The 19,856-nt window shown below is 52.9% G+C and overlaps 1 protein-coding gene across 3 annotated transcripts in view; it reads left to right on the top strand.

Annotated features, from left to right (window-relative positions):
• Positions 1-19,856, top strand: part of LOC140187711 (uncharacterized) — a 55,264-nt gene that overhangs the window by 14,064 nt on the left and 21,344 nt on the right. For all 3 annotated transcript variants that reach the window (XM_072243278.1, XM_072243276.1, XM_072243277.1), the window contains 2 exons: positions 2,053-2,197; positions 10,850-10,923. In XM_072243278.1, coding sequence (XP_072099379.1) covers positions 2,053-2,197; positions 10,850-10,923 — 219 coding nt within the window. The remainder of the gene's footprint in view (positions 1-2,052; positions 2,198-10,849; positions 10,924-19,856) is intronic.

Raw genomic sequence — 19,856 nt, 5'->3', positions numbered from 1 at the left:
AGGAGATATAGATATAGGAGGAGAACTAGGCCCATTGTGTCTGCTCTGCCATCTCATCCTGGCTGATCCAGCCCCAGTCTCCTGTCTTCTCCCCGTATCCCTTCATGCCCTGATCAATCAAGGATCTTTCATCCTCTGCCTTAAATATACATAAAGACTTGGCCTCCAACCTGCCTGTGGCAAAGAATTCCACAGATTCACAACTCTCTGGCTAAAGAAATTCTTCCTCATCTCCGTTCTAAAAGGACACCCTTCTATTCTGAGGCTGTGCCCTCTGGTCTTACACTGTCCCATGAAGTTCCCAGCTATAATCCTCTTTCAGACATGATTCAGTGATGGCTACATCATCATACCTACCAATCTGCAACTGTGCTCCAAGTCCATTTACCTTACTCTGTACACTGCGTGCATTCAGATACAACACCTTCAGTCCTGTATTCTTCCTTTACAATTTTGTCACACCATGTTCAACCTTTTGATCTTTAACTCGTCTGAGGTCTTACCAACATCTGCCTTCACAACATCTCCACTAACTGCTCTGGCATTCTGGTACCCTTCCCCCTGCAACTCTAGTTTAAACCCCGCCATGCAGTATTAACAAACCTTACCCCTAGGCTATTAGTCCCCCTCCAGTTCAGGTGTAAATAGTCCTTTCTGTACAGGTCCCACTTTCCCTGTAAGAGAGCCCAATGATCCAAAAATCTTTTGCCCTCCCTCCCACACCAACTCCTTAGCCACATATTAAACGGTATAATCTTCCTAGGTCTTGCCTCACTGGCACGTGGCATGGGTACCAATCCCGAGTTCATAACCCTGGAGGTCCTGCCCTTTAATTTAGCACCTAACTCCCTGAGCTTGCCTTGCAGAACCTCGTCACTCATCCTCCCCATGTCATTGGAACCTACATGGACCATGCCCTCTGGCTGGTCATCCTCCCACTGAATGCTGAGCACTTGTGAAACCCCCTGGTTTTCTTGGCTGCGTAAGTCTCGGGAAGGCTCTCCGCGGTCCCATTAAGCTCCTGAGACAGAGACGGCTCTCCCACCCCAAACCACGGCTTGTGTGGGTGCTGTGTAAGCTGCCACCCTGCTACAAGTTAGTGCCACAAAATAACAGACGGGACACTGCATAAGACTAATGGAATTATATTTATTAACCTTAACTTAAGGGTTAGTAAAGAAAAACAAAAAGAAATAGGCCCACTGTAATTAAACAGTCCAATGTGCGCAAGTTGGAGGTCATCTTGAACTTCTCAGTCACTCACGTGCTGGTCCCTCGGTCTGCGTGAAAGTACACACCACCTTCCCAACGTCCCTCACAATCCATCTCGACAAACGCGTCTCCCACCAGGTTGTACCCTACGACTGGTTCTCCCCAATGTCTTCTCTATTCATCTCCTGCCAAACAAAAGACCCAAGCTGAACATTAGTTTCTTTCACCAGAGAAACCTCCCCTCAGCTTTACCATCCTGATTGGATGGCATCCATTTCTCATCATCTCTTATCTTCAACAATAACCCAAACAGGCTGAAAACGGAACAGAAAGCTCCTTCTGAACTGCTAAATGAGATACATACAGCGTGACAGTAAAAACATGAACCAGGGCATTACACTTGATTCGAGATATCCTGGACCCTGGTACCCAGGATACACCATACCATCCAGGAATCTCATTCTCACCCACAGACCCATCTGTCTGTTGCCCAAACTACGAATTCCCTGTCACCATAGCATGCCTCTTCTTCTCTCCTCCCTTCTGAGTCACAGAGGCAGTACTGACTCTCCCCGGGGTACAGTCCCTGACATACTGACTCTCCCCGGGGTACAGTCCCTGAAGTACCAAATCTCCCCGGGTACAGTCCATGACGTACTGACTCTCCCAGGTACAGTCTGTGACGTACCGACTCTCCCTGGGGACAGTCTCTGAAGTACTGCCTCCCGCCAGGGTCCGGTCAAGCTGTGCAAGGCCCAGAACTAACATTTTAAACAGTGTTTATCCACATCAGTTTAGAGACGCTAAGGTGTATGGATCTGAGGCGTGCTATGCTTACAGGTGGATTGTGGAGGACATGGTGGAGACGGAGGGAAGGAGCAGCAGGTGAGGGAGCTGGAGGAGACGGTCTTCGAGCTGAGGGACCAGTTGGAACAACATCAGGCCGTGCGCCTGCACAACGAGAGGATCATCGAGCAGCTGGAGTGTAAGTTCCACATCCTCCACCTCAAAACCCAGCCGGTCAACACCCACCAGGGTCCACACCCTCCACCTCAAAACCCAGCTGGTCAACACCCACCAGGGTCCACACCCTCCACCTCAAAACCCAGCCGGTCAACACCCACCAGGGTCCACACCCTCCACCTCAAAACCCAGCCGGTCAACACCCACCAGGGTCCACACCCTCCACCTCAAAACCCAGCCGGTCAACGCCCACCAGGGTCCATACCGTCCACCTCAAAACCCAGCCGGTCAACGGCCACCAGGGTCCACACCCTCCACCTCAAAACCCAGCCGGTCAACACCCACCGGGGTCCACACCCTCCACCTCAAAACCCAGCTGGTCAACACGCAACAGGGTCCACACCCTCCACCTCAAAACCCAGCCGGTCAACATCACTGAAATCTCAACACCCAACAGGGTCCACACCCTCCACCTCAAAACCCAGCTGGTCAACACCCACCAGGGTCCACACCCTCCATCTTAAAACCCAGCCGGTCAACACCCACCAGGGTCCACACCCTCCACCTCAAAACTCATCCGGCCAACATCACTGAAATCTCACCACTTACCAGGGTCCATACCCTCCACCTCAAACCTCATCTGGTCAACATCACTGAAATCTCAACACTCACCAGGGTGCATACCCTCCACCTCAAACCTCATCTGGCCAACATCACTGAAATCTCAACACTCACCAGGGTCCACACTCTCCACCTCAAAACCCAGCTGGTCAACAACCACCAGGGCCACACCCTCCACCTCAAAACCCAGCCGGTCAACACCCACCAGGGTCCACACCCTCCACCTCAAAACCCAGCCAGTCAACACCCACCAGGGTCCACACCCTCCACCTCAAACCTCATCCGGCCAACATCACTGAAATCTCACCACTCACCAGGGTCCATACCCTCCACCTCAAACCTCATCTGGCCAACATCACTGAAATCTCAACACTCACCAGGGTCCACACCCTCCACCTCAAAACCCAGCCGGTCAACACCCACCAGGGTCCACACCCTCCACCTCAAACCTCATCCGGCCAACATCACTGAAATCTCAACACTTACCAGGGTCCATACCCTCTGCCTCAAAACCCAGCCGGTCAACGCCCACCAGGGTCCACACCCTCCACCTCAAAACCCAGCCGGTCAACATCACTGAAATCTCAACACCCACCAGGGTCCACACCCTCCATCTCAAAACCCAGCCGGTCAACACCCACCAGGGTCCACACCCTCCACCTCAAAACCCAGCTGGTCAACACCCATCAGGGTCCACACCCTCCACCTCAAAACCCAGCTGGTCAACACCCACCAGGGTCCACACCCTCCACCTCAAAACCCAGCCGGTCAACACCCACCGGAGTCCACACCCTCCACCTCAAAACCCAGCCGGTCAACACCCACCAGGGTCCACACCCTCCACTGAAACCCATTTGACCAACACCCACTGGGGACAAGACCCTCCAACCCAAACCCACCTAGCCAACACCCACCGGGGACCACACCGTCTAACCCAAACCCCAACCGGCCAACACCCACCGGAGTCCACACCCTCCATCTTAAACCCATTTGACCAACACCCACCGGGGTCAACATCCTTCACCTCAAACCCCACCTAGCCAACACCCACCGGGGACCACACCCTCCACCTGAAACGCATTTGACCAACACCCACCGGGTTCAACATCCTTCACCTCAAACCCCACCCGGCCAACACCCACCGGAGTCCACACCCTCCATCTTAAACCCACCCTACACCTCAAGCACTACTCCGCCAATATCACTGAAATCTCAACACCCACCAGGGCCACACCCTCCACCTCAAAACCCAGCCGGTCAACACCCAACAGGGTCCACACCCTCCACCTCAAAACCCAGCCAGTCAACACCCATCAGGGTCCACACCCTCCACCTCAAAACCCAGCCGGTCAACACCCACCAGGGTCCACACCCTCCACCTCAAAACCCAGCTGGTCAACATCACTGAAATCTCAACACCCACCAGGGTCCACACCCTCCACCTCAAAACCCAACCGGTCAACACCCACCAGGGTCCACACCCTCCACCTCAAAACCCAGCCTGTCAACATCACTGAAATCTCAACACCCACCAGGGTCCACACCCTCCACCTCAAAACCCAGCCGGTCAACACCCACCAGGGTCCACGCCCTCCACCTCAAAACCCAGCCAGTCAACACCCACCAGGGTCCACACCCTCCACCTCAAAACCCAGCCGGTCAACACCCACCAGGGTCCACACCCTCCACCTCAAAACCCAGCCGGTCAACATGCACCAGAGTCCACACCCTCCACCTCAAACCTCATCCGGATAACATCACTGAAATCTCACCACTCACCGGAGTTCATACCCTCCACCTCAAACCTCATCTGGCCAACATCACTGAAATCTCAGCACTCACCAGGGTCTATACCCTCTGCCTCAAAACCCAGCCGGTCAACACCCACCAGGGTCCACACCCTCCACCTCAAAACCCAACCGGTCAACACCCACCAGGGTCCACACCCTCCACCTCAAAACCCAGCCGGTCAACATCACTGAAATCTCAACACCCACCAGGGTCCACACCCTCCACCTCAAAACCCAGCCGGTCAACACCCACCAGGGTCCACACCCTCCACCTCAAAACCCAGCAGGTCAACACGCACCAGGGTCCACACCCTCCACCTCAAACCTCATCCGGCCAACATCACTGAAATCTCACCACTCACCAGAGTCCATACCCTCCACCTCAAACCTCATCTGGCCAACATCACTGAAATCTCAACACTCACCAGGGTCCATACCCTCCACCTCAAAACCCAGCCGGTCAACACCCACCAGGGTCCACACCCTCCACCTCAAAACCCAGCCGGTCAACACCAACCAGGGTCCACACCCTCCACCTCAAACCTCATCCGGCCAACATCACTGAAATCTCAACACTCACCAGGGTCCATACCCTCTGCCTCAAAACCCAGCCGGTCAACACCCACCAGGGACAACACCCTCCACCTCAAAACCCAGCCGGTCAACATCACTGAAATCTCAACACCCATCAGGGTCCACACCCTCCACCTCAAAACCCAGCCGGTCAACACCCACCAGGGTCCACACCCTCCACCTCAAAACCCAGCTGGTCAACATCACTGAAATCTCAATACCCACCAGGGTCCACACCCTCCACCTCAAAACCCAACCGGTCAACACCCACCAGGGTCCACACCCTCCACCTCAAAACCCAGCCAGTCAACACCCATCAGGGTCCACACCCTCCACCTCAAAACCCAGCCGGTCAACACCCACCAGGGTCCACACCCTCCACCTCAAAACCCAGCTGGTCAACATCACTGAAATCTCAACACCCACCAGGGTCCACACCCTCCACCTCAAAACCCAGCCGGTCAACACCCACCAGGGTCCACGCCCTCCACCTCAAAACCCAGCCAGTCAACACCCACCAGGGTCCACACCCTCCACCTCAAAACCCAGCCGGTCAACACCCACCAGGGTCCACACCCTCCACCTCAAAACCCAGCCGGTCAACATGCACCAGAGTCCACACCCTCCACCTCAAACCTCATCCGGCCAACATCACTGAAATCTCACCACTCACCGGAGTCCATACCCTCCACCTCAAACCTCATCTGGCCAACATCACTGAAATCTCAGCACTCACCAGGGTCCATACCCTCCACCTCAAAACCCAGCCGGTCAACACCCACCAGGGTCCACACCCTCCACCTCAAAACCCAGCCGGTCAACACCCACCAGGGTCCACACCCTCCACCTCAAAACTCATCCGGCCAACATCACTGAAATCTCAACACTCACCATGGTCCATACCCTCTGCCTCAAAACCCAGCCGGTCAACACCCACCAGGGTCCACACCCTCCACCTCAAAACCCAACCGGTCAACACCCACCAGGGTCCACACCCTCCACCTCAAAACCCAGCCGGTCAACATCACTGAAATCTCAACACCCACCAGGGTCCACACCCTCCACCTCAAAACCCAGCCGGTCAACACCCACCAGGGTCCACACCCTCCACCTCAAAACCCAGCAGGTCAACACGCACCAGGGTCCACACCCTCCACCTCAAACCTCATCCGGCCAACATCACTGAAATCTCACCACTCACCAGAGTCCATACCCTCCACCTCAAACCTCATCTGGCCAACATCACTGAAATCTCAACACTCACCAGGGTCCATACCCTCCACCTCAAAACCCAGCCGGTCAACACCCACCAGGGTCCACACCCTCCACCTCAAAACCCAGCCGGTCAACACCAACCAAGGTCCACACCCTCCACCTCAAACCTCATCCGGCCAACATCACTGAAATCTCAACACTCACCAGGGTCCATACCCTCTGCCTCAAAACCCAGCCGGTCAACACCCACCAGGGACAACACCCTCCACCTCAAAACCCAGCCGGTCAACATCACTGAAATCTCAACACCCATCAGGGTCCACACCCTCCACCTCAAAACCCAGCCGGTCAACACCCACCAGGGTCCACACCCTCCACCTCAAAACCCAGCTGGTCAACATCACTGAAATCTCAATACCCACCAGGGTCCACACCCTCCACCTCAAAACCCAACCGGTCAACACCCACCAGGGTCCACACCCTCCACCTCAAAACCCAGCCGGTCAACACCCACCAGGGTCCACACCCTCCACCTCAAAACCCAGCCGGTCAACACCCACCAGGGTCCACACCCTCCACCTCAAAACCCAGCCGGTCAACACCCACCAGGGTCCACACCCTCCACCTCAAAACCCAGCCGGTCAACACGCACCAGGGTCCACACCCTCCACCTCAAACCTCATCCGGACAACATCACTGAAATCTCACCACTCACCAGAGTCCATACCCTCCACCTCAAACCTCATCTGGCCAACATCACTGAAATCTCAACACTCACCAGGGTCCATACCCTCCACCTCAAAACCCAGCCAGTCAACACTCACCAGGGTCCACACCCTCCACCTCAAAACCCAGCCGGTCAACACCCACCAGGGTCCACACCCTCCACCTCAAACCTCATCTGGCTAACATCACTGAAATCTCAACACTCACCAGGGTCCATACCCTCTGCCTCAAACCTCATCTGGCCAACATCACTGAAATCTCAGCACTCACCAGGGTCCATACCCTCCACCTCAAAACCCAGCCAGTCAACACCCACCAGGGTCGACACCCTCCACCTCACAACCCAGCCGGTCAACACCCACCAGGGTCCACACCCTCCACCTCAAACCTCATCCGGCCAACATCACTGAAATCTCAACACCCACCAGGGTCCACACCCTCCACCTCAAAACCCAGCCGGTCAACACCCACCAGGTTCCACACCCTCCACCTCAAAACCCAGCCGGACAACACCCACCAGGGTCCACACTCTCCACCTCAAAACCCAGCTGGTCAACACCCATCAGGGTCCACACCCTCCACCTCAAAACCCAGCCGGTCAACATCACTGAAATCTCAACACCCACCGGGGACCACACCCTCCACCTGAAATGCATTTGACCAACACCCACCGAGGTTAACATCCTTCACCTCAAACCCCACCCGGCCAACACCCACCGGAGTCCACACCCTCCATCTTAAACCCACCCTACACCTCAAGCACCACTCAGCCAATATCACTGAAATCTCAACACCCACCAGGGCCACACCCTCCACCTCAAAACCCAGCTGGTCAACACCCACCAGGGTCTACACCCTCCACCTCAAAACCCAGCCGGTCAACACCCAACAGGGTCCACACCCTCCACCTCAAAACCCAGCTGGTCAACACCCATCAGGGTCCACACCCTCCACCTCAAAACCCAGCTGGTCAACACCCACCAGGGTCCACACCCTCCACCTCAAAACCCAGCCGGTCAACACCCACCAGCGTCCACACCCTCCACCTCAAAACCCAGCCGGTCAACACCCACCAGGGTCCACACCCTCCACCTCAAAACCCAGCCGGTCAACACCCACCAGGGTCCACACCCTCCACCTCAAAACCCAGCCGGTCAACATCACTGAAATCTCAACACCCACCAGGGTCCACACCCTCCACCTCAAAACCCAGCCGGTCAACACCCACCAGGGTCCACGCCCTCCACCTCAAAACCTCATCCGGCCAACATCACTGAAATCTCAACACCCACCAGGGTCCACACCCTCCACCTCAAAACCCAGCCGGTCAACACCCATCAGGGTCCACACCCTCCACCTCAAAACCCAGCTGGTCAACACCCACCAGGGTCCACACCCTCCACCTCAAAACCCAGTCGGTCAACACCCACCAGGGTCCACACCCTCCACCTCAAAACCCAGCCGGTCAACACCCACCAGGGTCCACACCCTCCACCTCAAACCTCATCTGGCCAACATCACTGAAATCTCAACACCCACCAGGGTCCACACCCTCCACCTCAAAACCCAGCTGGTCAACACCCACCAGGGTCCACACCCTCCACCTCAAAACCCAGCCGGTCAACGCCCAACAGGGTCCACACCCTCCACCTCAAAACCCAGCCGGTCAACACCCACCAGGGTCCACACCCTCCACCTCAAAACCCAGCCAGTCAACACCCACCAGGGTCCACACCCTCCACCTCAAAACCCAGCCGGTCAACGCCCAACAGGGTCCACACCCTCCACCTCAAAACCCAGCCGGTCAACACCCATCAGGGTCCACATCCTCCACCTCAAAACCCAGCCGGTCAACACCCACCAGGGTCCACACCCTCCACCTCAAAACCCAGCCAGTCAACACCCACCAGGGTCCACACCCTCCACCTCAAAACCCAGCCGGTCAACACCCACCAGGGTCCACACCCTCCACCTCAAAACCCAGCTGGTCAACACCCACCAGGGTCCACACCCTCCACCTCAAAACCCAGCCGGTCAACACCCACCAGGGTCCACACCCTCCACCTCAAAACCCAGCCGGTCAACACCCACCAGAGTCCACACTCTCCATCTTAAAACCCAGCCGGTCAACACCCACCAGGGTCCACAACCTCCACCTCCAACCTCATCCGGCCAACATCACTGAAATCTCAACACCCACCAGGGTCCACACCCTCCACCTTAAAACCCAGCCGGTCAACACCCACCAGGGTCCACACCCTCCACCTCAAAACCCAGCCGGTCAACACCCACCAGGGTCCACACCCTCCACCTCAAACCTCATCCGGCCAACATCACTGAAATCTCAACACTCACCAGGGTCCATACCCTCCACCTCAAACACATCTGGCCCACATCACTGAAATCTCAACACTCACCAGGGTCCATACGCTCTACCTCAAAACCCAGCTGGTCAACACCCACCAGGGTCCACACCCTCCACCTCAAAACCCAGCCGGTCAACACCCACCAGGGTCCACACTCTCCACCTCAAAACCCAGCCGGTCAACACCCACCAGGGTCCACACTCTCCACCTCAAAACCTAGCCGGTCAACACCCACCAGGGTCCACACCCTCCACCTCAAAACCCAGCCGGTCAACACCCACCAGGGTCCATACCCTCCACCTCAAAACCCAGCCGGTCAACACCCACCAGGGTCCACACCCTCCACCTCAAACCTCATCCGGCCAATATCACTGAAATCTCACCACTCACCAGGGTCCATACCCTCCACCTCAAACCTCAGCTGGCCAACATCACTGAAATCTCAACACTCACCAGGGTCCATACCCTCCACCTCAAAACCCAGCCGGTCAACACCCACTAGGGTCCACACCCTCCACCTCAAAACCCAGCTGGTCAACACCCACCAGGGTCCACACCCTCCACCTCAAAACCCAGCCGGTCAACACCCACCGGAGTCCACACCCTCCATCTTAAACCCACCCTACACCTCAAGCACCACTCAGCCAATATCACTGAAATCTCAACACCCACTGGGGTCCACATCCTCCAACCCAAACCCCACCCAGTCCACACCCACTGGGGTCCACACCCTCCATCTTAAACCCCACCCAGTCTACACCCACTGGGGTCAACATCCTCCACCTCAAACCTCACCTGTTCAATGCCTTCTACCTCAAACCCTACCCGACCATCATCACTGGGATCCCAACACCTACTGGGATCTGCACCCTCCACCTCAAACTCCACCCAGCCAACACAGTATCTGTTGGGAGAGAACTAGTGACTATTTCAAGTGGTGGTGTCACTGTCACCCGGTCCTCAATAGCAAAGAGCTGAGCATAGCCGAGAGGCTGAGTGCATCGGAGGCCTGTGTGAGGAACTCAAACCTTGGGCTCTCTTTCTCACTGCCCGTACCTGTCCCCATCAACTCCCCCCGCTTCCCCAGCCTCCCTTTCCTAACACCAGCTTAACACTCCTCCTCCGCTCTCCATGTCACCGATCGCTGCTTCACTGTGCCATAATGGACAGGTCATAGAAGATATACAGGCCTTTCAGCCATTCTTGTCCATGTTGCCAAACTCCTCCTCGCCCGTCCCCGTAGCTGCCCAAGTGTATTTTAAATGTTCTTGTTTCTGCCTCTGGCAGATTGTTCCATATTCTCACCACCCGCTGTGTGAAGAAGCTGCCCTCTAATCTCTCCTCTCTCAACTGAATATCGAATTTATGAATTTTCTTTCCTAGGTAAAGTGAAGTCTTTGGAAAGGCAGAACCTGGAACTGGAGAAACAGCTGAAGATGTCCAACAAGAAAATGAAGGTGAGTGCAAGATCAGAGTTACTCAGTGTGCCAGCCTGTCATTGCAAAGGACCCAAGGATAATATTACAACAGCTTCAGCCGGAGGTGGTGAATCGGTGGAATTCATTGCCATAGATGGCAGTGGAGGCCAAGTCATTGGGTATATTTAAAGCAGCGGATAGGTTCTTGATTAGTCAGGGTGTCAAAGGTTACAGGGAGAAGGTCAGAGAATGGGGACGAGAGAGATCACAAATCAGGCATGATGGTATGCTGCAGGCTCAGGCCGAGTGGCATAATTCTACAGTTGTGTCTTATGGTCTGTGGATGTCCAGGAGATCTGAGCTGCAGCTTCCATTCCGTGAGCCGTTCACTGGGTGGTGGTTGGAATGTGTGTGTTTGTCCTTGGGCTGCACTGGCTGGGCAATGGCAATATTCGGGGTGGTCAGGGCTGGAACGTAATGCACCCCATCTGCTCCATATAGGCTCTTTACGATTCGAGTTCATCGTTAGGTTGATCCTCAGAAGAGCTTCACAAAATCAGAATCAGGTTTATTATCACCGGCATGTGTCGTGAAACTTAGTTTGGCAACACCAGTACAATGCAATACATGATAATATAGAAAGAAGAAAGAAATCATTTACAGTAAATATATATGCATATTAAATAGATTAAACTAGTGCAAAACGGAAATAATATATTTTTAAAAAGTGAGGTAATGTTCAAGGGTTCAATGTCCATTTAGGAATCGGATGGCAGAGGGGAAGAAGCTGTTCCTGAATCGCTGAGTGTGTGCCTTCAGGCTTCTGTACCTCCTGCCTGACAGTAACAATGAGAAGAGGACATGTCCTGGGAGATGGGGTTCTTCAATAATGGATGCTGATTTCTACATCCATACTATTTGAAGATTTCTTTGATACTACGGAGACTGGTACCCTAGATGGAGCTGGCTAATTTTACAACTCTCTGTAGCTACTTTCTGTCCTGTGCAGTATCAACCCCCCACCCCCCATACCAGACGGTGATGCAGCCTGTCAGAATGCTCTCCATGGTACATCTATAGAAGTTTTCGAGTGTTTTAGGTAACAGATCAAATCTCTTCAAGCTCCTAATGAAATAGAGCCACTATCTTGCCTTTGTAGCTGTACCAATATTTTGGGAATAGATTATATGCCCAGAGATCTTGACATCCAGAAATTGAAATTGCTCACTCTCTCCACTTATGATCCCTCTCTGAAGATTGGTTCGTGTTCCCATGTCCTACCCTTCCTGAAGTCCACAATCAGCTCTTTAGTAGTACTGATATTGAGTGCCAGGTTATTGTTGTGACACCACTCAAGTAGGTGGTATAACTTGCTCCTGTATGGCCTCTCATCTCCATCTGAGATTCTACCAACAATTATTGTATCATCAGCAAATTTATAGATGGTATTTGAGCAGTGCCTAGCCACACAGTAATGGGTATAGAGAGAGTAGAGCAGTGGTGTGTGGCCAGTGTTGATTGTCAGCGAGGAGGAGACATTATTATCAATCCATAAAGATTGTGGTCTTCAGGTTAGAAAGTTGAGGATCCAATTACAGAAGGAGGTACAGAAGCCCAGGTTCAGTTACTTATTGATTAGGACTGTGGGACTGATGATGTTATACGCTGAGCTATAGTCAACAAACAGCATCCTGACAGGTGTTTGTATTGTCCAGGTAATCTAAGAGTGTGTGAAGAGCCATTGAGATTGCGTCTGCCGTAGACCTATTGTGGTGATAGGCAAATCGTAGTTGGCCCAGGTCCTTGCTGAGGCAGGAGTTGATTCTAGCCATGACCAATGGGCAATCAGCCTATTGCTCTGTACTAACACCATCAAGAGCTGTCCAGGCGGAATCACTCCTCACACTCTCCCCACAGTTTGGGCAATCCTTTCAGGTATTTCCTTGCCCCTCAAATTCGGCAGAGGAGGTGTGATGGATACTCCATGCAGCGAGGCATGGCAGAAGTGATGGTGTTGGCAAAACTTCAGGAGGAAGATGCTACTGCTAAAGGTCAAGTGCAGCAGTGGAAACAGAAAGTGTGGGACACAGAATGAGGCAATTCAGCCCATCTTGTTCATGTCTGTCAACAGAGTTCTCCAGCCTTAGCCCAGGAATGCCCAGTTCTTCATGTACAACTCCCAGGCACAGTTAAACATAAAGGATTTCAGTCATTGAGTTCCAGGAACCCCCCCCCCCCACCCTCTGGATTTACCCCATTGTCCCCTAATCTACCAGTTACTTCTGTTATCTGTCCCTGGTCTCTGACTGCCCTCTGCTCAGGTAATTAGCTCTGAAAGGACTCTGACAGTTTTACGCATTTCAACCACTCTCCCCTCAACCTTCTCCACTGTAAGTTACCCCAATCATTCCTTCTGGCCACATTTTACCAATTCTGATGACATCTTTGCAGTCTCCTCTGGCATCCTGTAGCCTGGGGAGGATTGGGATATCTGGGCTCACCTCCACCATTCCCCCTGGCATTTCTCAGTGCTCTGGGATACAGCATATCTGGGCTGGAATATGAAAGGTGAATGTGTGTGACCTCCACTAGAATAACGGGAGATGGAGAACTGTGCTGAAAATGTGTGTGACAGATCAAATTTAGAGGCTGTGGTTGAAATTTATAGAGTCACATAACAGAGAAACCACTCTTCTACTTTCCTACCTGTCTATTCTTGCTCTAAACCAATGTCCTCTTGCTCCAAACCAATGTCCTCTTCACACTTGCCCCAAATGAATGTCCTCTTCCCTCAAACCAATGTCTTTTTCCCCTTCCCCAAACCAATGTCTTCTTTCCTCTTCCCCCAAACCAATGTACCCTTTCCTTTTCCCCCAAACCAATGTACTCTTCCCTTTTCCCTAAACCAATGTCCTTTTCCCTTTTCCCTAAACCAATGTCCTTTTCCCACCTGCCACAAATGAATGTGCTCTTCCCCCAAACTAATATCCTCTTCCTTCTTACCTGACACCAATATCCGCTGGTTTTGGGCAAAAGTTTACTACTATTGGCCTTCCCTTTGCACGTCTTAATTTTATACACCTCCATCAGTCTCTCCCTCAGCCTCCCCTGCCCCAGAGAAAAGAGACCTGACGCCTCCAGTTACTGAAGCATTCCATCACAGGTGAGATTGTGGTGTGTCTCCTCTGCACTCTGTACCATGCGGTCTCCATCACCCTACTGAGCTACACACTTCTCCCACTGTAGCTGTGACCAATAGCTTATAGAATAACAGAAAATTCCAGTGGTCATGGGCTGTGAATCACACAGCAAGCGTCCAGCATCACCCACTGCCTCCTGGTGCCGAGGCAGTTTGCATCCCACATATCCCTGGCTAGTAGAGAGCTGCAGAGTGTCAGTGAGAGAGAGAACATCCCATGAGGAGTGTTGGTCAGGTAAACAATGAGGGCCTGTGTCTAGGACAAGGAGTGTGGGTAGGCAGAGGGGACGCAGAGTCAAGGGGGTCGGCAGAGAACCAAATGAAGAATGTGTCCTGTGGTGAGTGACCCCGCTGAAAGGCAAGTGGAAGCAGTTTGTGTAACAACTTGCCAAAGGGAAACATCAGTGGAATGTGGGAAAGGCCGAAGCACGGAGCTAAGTGGAGAGCATCGTTTGAATGGGTTGAATGGCCTCGAGTGAATTAGGGAAAATCTCTAAGAGGAAAGTTGCAATGAGGAGGTCATCTGTAAGTCGAGGCCAACCATGGATGTTGCATCCATGCCATACTCAAGCAAGGGCAGGAAGATATGGCATCCATGGCATACTCAAGCCAGGGCAGTACGATATGCCATTCATGGCATACTCAAGCCAGGGCGGTACGATATGGCATTCATGGCATACTCAACCCAGGGTGGTACGATATGTCATCCATGGCATACTCAACCCAGGGTGGTACGATATGTCATCCATGGCATGCTCAAGCCAGGGCGGTAGGATATGGCATCCAAGGCATACTCAAGCCAGGGCGGTAAGATATGGCATCCATGGCATACTCAAGCCAGGGCGGTACGATATGGCGTCCATGGCATACTCAAGCCAGGACGGTACGATTTATGACATCCATGGCAAACTCAACCCAGGGCGGTATGATATGGCATCCATGGCATATTCAAGCCAGGGCGGTACGATATGGCAGCCAGGGCATACTCAAGCCAGGGTGGTACGATATGGCATCCATGGCATATTCAAGCCAGGGCGGTACGATATGGCATCCATGGCATACTCAAGCCAGGGCAGTAAGATATGGCATCCATGGCATACTCAAGCAGGGTGGTACGATATAGCATCCATGGCATACAAAAGCCAGGGCAGTACGATATGCCATCCATCCATCCATGGCGTACTCAAGCTAGGGCAGTACGATATGGCATCCATGGCATACTCAAGCCAGGGCAGTAAGATATGGCATCCATAGCATCTTCAAGCCAGGGCAGTAAGATATGGCATCCAGGGCATACTCAAGCCAGGATGGTACGATATGGCATCCATGGCGTACTCAAGCCAGGGCAATACAATATGGAGAGCATCCATGGCATACTCAAGCCAGGGCGGTACAATATGGCATCCATGAAATACTCAAGCCAGGGTGGTATGATATAGCATCCATGGCATACTCAAGCCAGGATGGTACGATATGGCATCCATGGCGTACTCAAGCCAGGGCAATACAATATGGAGAGCATCCATGGCATACTCAAGCCAGGGCGGTACGATATGGCATCCATGGCATACTCAAGCCAAGGCGGTACGATATGGCATCCATGGCATACTCAAGCCAGGGTGGTACGATATAGCACCCATGGCATACTCAAGCCAGGGTGATACAATATGTCATCCATGGCATACTCAAGCCAGGGAGGTACCATATGGCATCCATGGCATACTCAAGCCAGGGCAGTATGATATGGCAGCCATGGCATACTCAAGCCAGGGCGGTACGATATGGCATCCATGGCATATTCAAGCCAGGGTGGTATGATATGGCAGCCATGGCATACTCAAGCCAGGGCGGTACGATGTGGCACCATGGCATACTCAAGCCAGGGTGGTACGATATGGCATCCATGGCATATTCAAGCCAGGGCGGTACGATATGGCATCCATGGCATACTAAAGCCAGGGCGGTACGATATGGCACCATGGCATACTCACGCCAGGGCTGTACAATATGGCATCCATGGCATATTCAAGCCAGGGCGGTACGATATGGCAGCCATGGCATACTCAAGCCAGTGCAGTACAATATGGCATCCATGGCATACACAAGCCAGGGCAATACAATATGGAGAGCAACCATGGCATACTCAAGCCAGGGCAGTACAATATGGCATCCATGGCATACTCAAGCCAGGGCGGTACGATATGGCATCCATGGCAAACTCAAGCCAGGGTGGTACGATATGTCATCCATAGCATACTCGAGCTAGGGCGGTACGATATAGCAGCCATGGCATACTCAAGCCAGGGCAGTACGATATGGCATCCATGGCATACTCAAGACAGGGCGGTACGATATGCCATCCATGGCATACTCAAGCCAGGGCAGTACGATATGCCATCCACGGCATACTCAAGCCAGGGCAGTACGATATAGCATCCATAGCATACTCAAGCCAGGGCAGTAAGATATGGCATTCAGGGCATACTCAAGCCAGGACAGTAAGATATGGCATCCATGGCATAGTCAAACCAGGGCGGTACGATATGGCATCCATGGCATACTCAAGCCAGGATGGTACGATATGGCATTCATGGCATACTCAAACCAGGGCGGTACGATATCGCATCCATGGCATACTCAAGCCAGGGCTGTACGATATGGCATGCATGGCATATTCAAGCCAGGGCAGTACGATATGGCATCCATGGCATACTCAAGCCAGGGCAGTAAGATGTGGCATTCATGGCATACTCAAGCCAGGGCAGTAGAATATGGGATCCATGGCATACTCAAACCAGGGCAATACAATATGGAGAGCAACCATGGCATACTCAAGCCAGGGCAGTACGATATGGCATCCATGGCATACTCAACCAGGGCGGTAGAATATGGCATTCATGGCATACTCAGCCCAGGATGGTACGATATTTCATCCATGGCATGCTCAAGCCAGGGTGGTACGATATGGCATCCATGGCATACTCAAGCCAGGGCGGTACGATATGGCGTCCATGGCATACTCAAGCCAGGGCGGTACGATTTTGACATCCATGGCAAATTCAAGCCAGGGTGGTACGATATGGCATCCATGGCATATTCAAGCCAGGGCGGTACGATATGGCATCCATGGCATATTCAAGCCAGGGTGGTACGATATGGCATCCATGGCATACTCAAGCCAGGGCAGTAAGATATGGCATCCATGGCATACTCAAGCCAGGTCAGTACGATATGGCATCCATGGCATACTCAAGACAGCATGGTACGATATGGCATCCATGGCATACTCAAGCCAGGGTGGTACGACATAGCATCCATGGCATACTCAAGCCAGGATGGTACGATATGGCATTCATGGCATACTCAAACCAGGGCGGTACGATATGGCATCCATGGCATGCTCAAGCCAGGGTGGTACGATATGGCATCCATGCCATACTCAAGCCAGGGCTGTACGATATGGCATCCATGGCATACTCAAGCCAGGGCGGTATGATATGGCATCCATGGCATACTCAAGCCAGGGCGGTATGATATGGCATCCATGGCATACTCAAGCCAGGGCGGTACAATATGGCACCATGGCATACTCAAGCCAGGGCGGTACGATATGGCATCCATGGCATACTCAAGCCAGGGCAATACAACATCTAGAGCAACCATGGCATACTCAAGCTAGGACAGTACAATATGGCATTCATGGCATACTCAAGCCAGGGTGGTATGATATAGCATCCATGGCATACTCAAGCCAGGATGGTACGATATGGCATCCATGGCGTACTCAAGCCAGGGCAATACAATATGGAGAGCATCCATGGCATACTCAAGCCAGGGCGGTACGATATGGCATCCATGGCATACTCAAGCCAAGGCGGTACGATATGGCATCCATGGCATACTCAAGCCAGGGTGGTACGATATAGCACCCATGGCATACTCAAGCCAGGGCGATACAATATGTCATCCATGGCATACTCAAGCCAGGGAGGTACCATATGGCATCCATGGCATACTCAAGCCAGGGCAGTATGATATGGCAGCCATGGCATACTCAAGCCAGGGCGGTACGATATGGCATCCATGGCATATTCAAGCCAGGGTGGTATGATATGGCAGCCATGGCATACTCAAGCCAGGGCGGTACGATGTGGCACCATGGCATACTCAAGCCAGGGTGGTACGATATGGCATCCATGGCATATTCAAGCCAGGGCGGTACGATATGGCATCCATGGCATACTAAAGCCAGGGCGGTACGATATGGCACCATGGCATACTCACGCCAGGGCTGTACAATATGGCATCCATGGCATATTCAAGCCAGGGCGGTACGATATGGCAGCCATGGCATACTCAAGCCAGTGCAGTACAATATGGCATCCATGGCATACACAAGCCAGGGCAATACAATATGGAGAGCAACCATGGCATACTCAAGCCAGGGCAGTACAATATGGCATCCATGGCATACTCAAGCCAGGGCGGTACGATATGGCATCCATGGCAAACTCAAGCCAGGGTGGTACGATATGTCATCCATAGCATACTCGAGCTAGGGCGGTACGATATAGCAGCCATGGCATACTCAAGCCAGGGCAGTACGATATGGCATCCATGGCATACTCAAGACAGGGCGGTACGATATGCCATCCACGGCATACTCAAGCCAGGGCAGTACGATATAGCATCCATAGCATACTCAAGCCAGGGCAGTAAGATATGGCATTCAGGGCATACTCAAGCCAGGACAGTAAGATATGGCATCCATGGCATAGTCAAACCAGGGCGGTACGATATGGCATCCATGGCATACTCAAGCCAGGATGGTACGATATGGCATTCATGGCATACTCAAACCAGGGCGGTACGATATCGCATCCATGGCATACTCAAGCCAGGGCTGTACGATATGGCATGCATGGCATATTCAAGCCAGGGCAGTACGATATGGCATCCATGGCATACTCAAGCCAGGGCAGTAAGATGTGGCATTCATGGCATACTCAAGCCAGGGCAGTAGAATATGGGATCCATGGCATACTCAAACCAGGGCAATACAATATGGAGAGCAACCATGGCATACTCAAGCCAGGGCAGTACGATATGGCATCCATGGCATACTCAACCAGGGCGGTAGAATATGGCATTCATGGCATACTCAGCCCAGGATGGTACGATATTTCATCCATGGCATGCTCAAGCCAGGGTGGTACGATATGGCATCCATGGCATACTCAAGCCAGGGCGGTACGATATGGCGTCCATGGCATACTCAAGCCAGGGCGGTACGATTTTGACATCCATGGCAAATTCAAGCCAGGGTGGTACGATATGGCATCCATGGCATATTCAAGCCAGGGCGGTACGATATGGCATCCATGGCATATTCAAGCCAGGGTGGTACGATATGGCATCCATGGCATACTCAAGCCAGGGCAGTAAGATATGGCATCCATGGCATACTCAAGCCAGGTCAGTACGATATGGCATCCATGGCATACTCAAGACAGCATGGTACGATATGGCATCCATGGCATACTCAAGCCAGGGTGGTACGACATAGCATCCATGGCATACTCAAGCCAGGATGGTACGATATGGCATTCATGGCATACTCAAACCAGGGCGGTACGATATGGCATCCATGGCATGCTCAAGCCAGGGTGGTACGATATGGCATCCATGCCATACTCAAGCCAGGGCTGTACGATATGGCATCCATGGCATACTCAAGCCAGGGCGGTATGATATGGCATCCATGGCATACTCA

The sequence above is a fragment of the Mobula birostris genome, chromosome 25, assembly GCF_030028105.1.
Source record: "Mobula birostris isolate sMobBir1 chromosome 25, sMobBir1.hap1, whole genome shotgun sequence".
In the NCBI taxonomy this organism is placed as follows: Eukaryota; Metazoa; Chordata; class Chondrichthyes; order Myliobatiformes; family Myliobatidae; genus Mobula; species Mobula birostris.
This window is presented reverse-complemented; position numbering and strand designations above follow the sequence as displayed.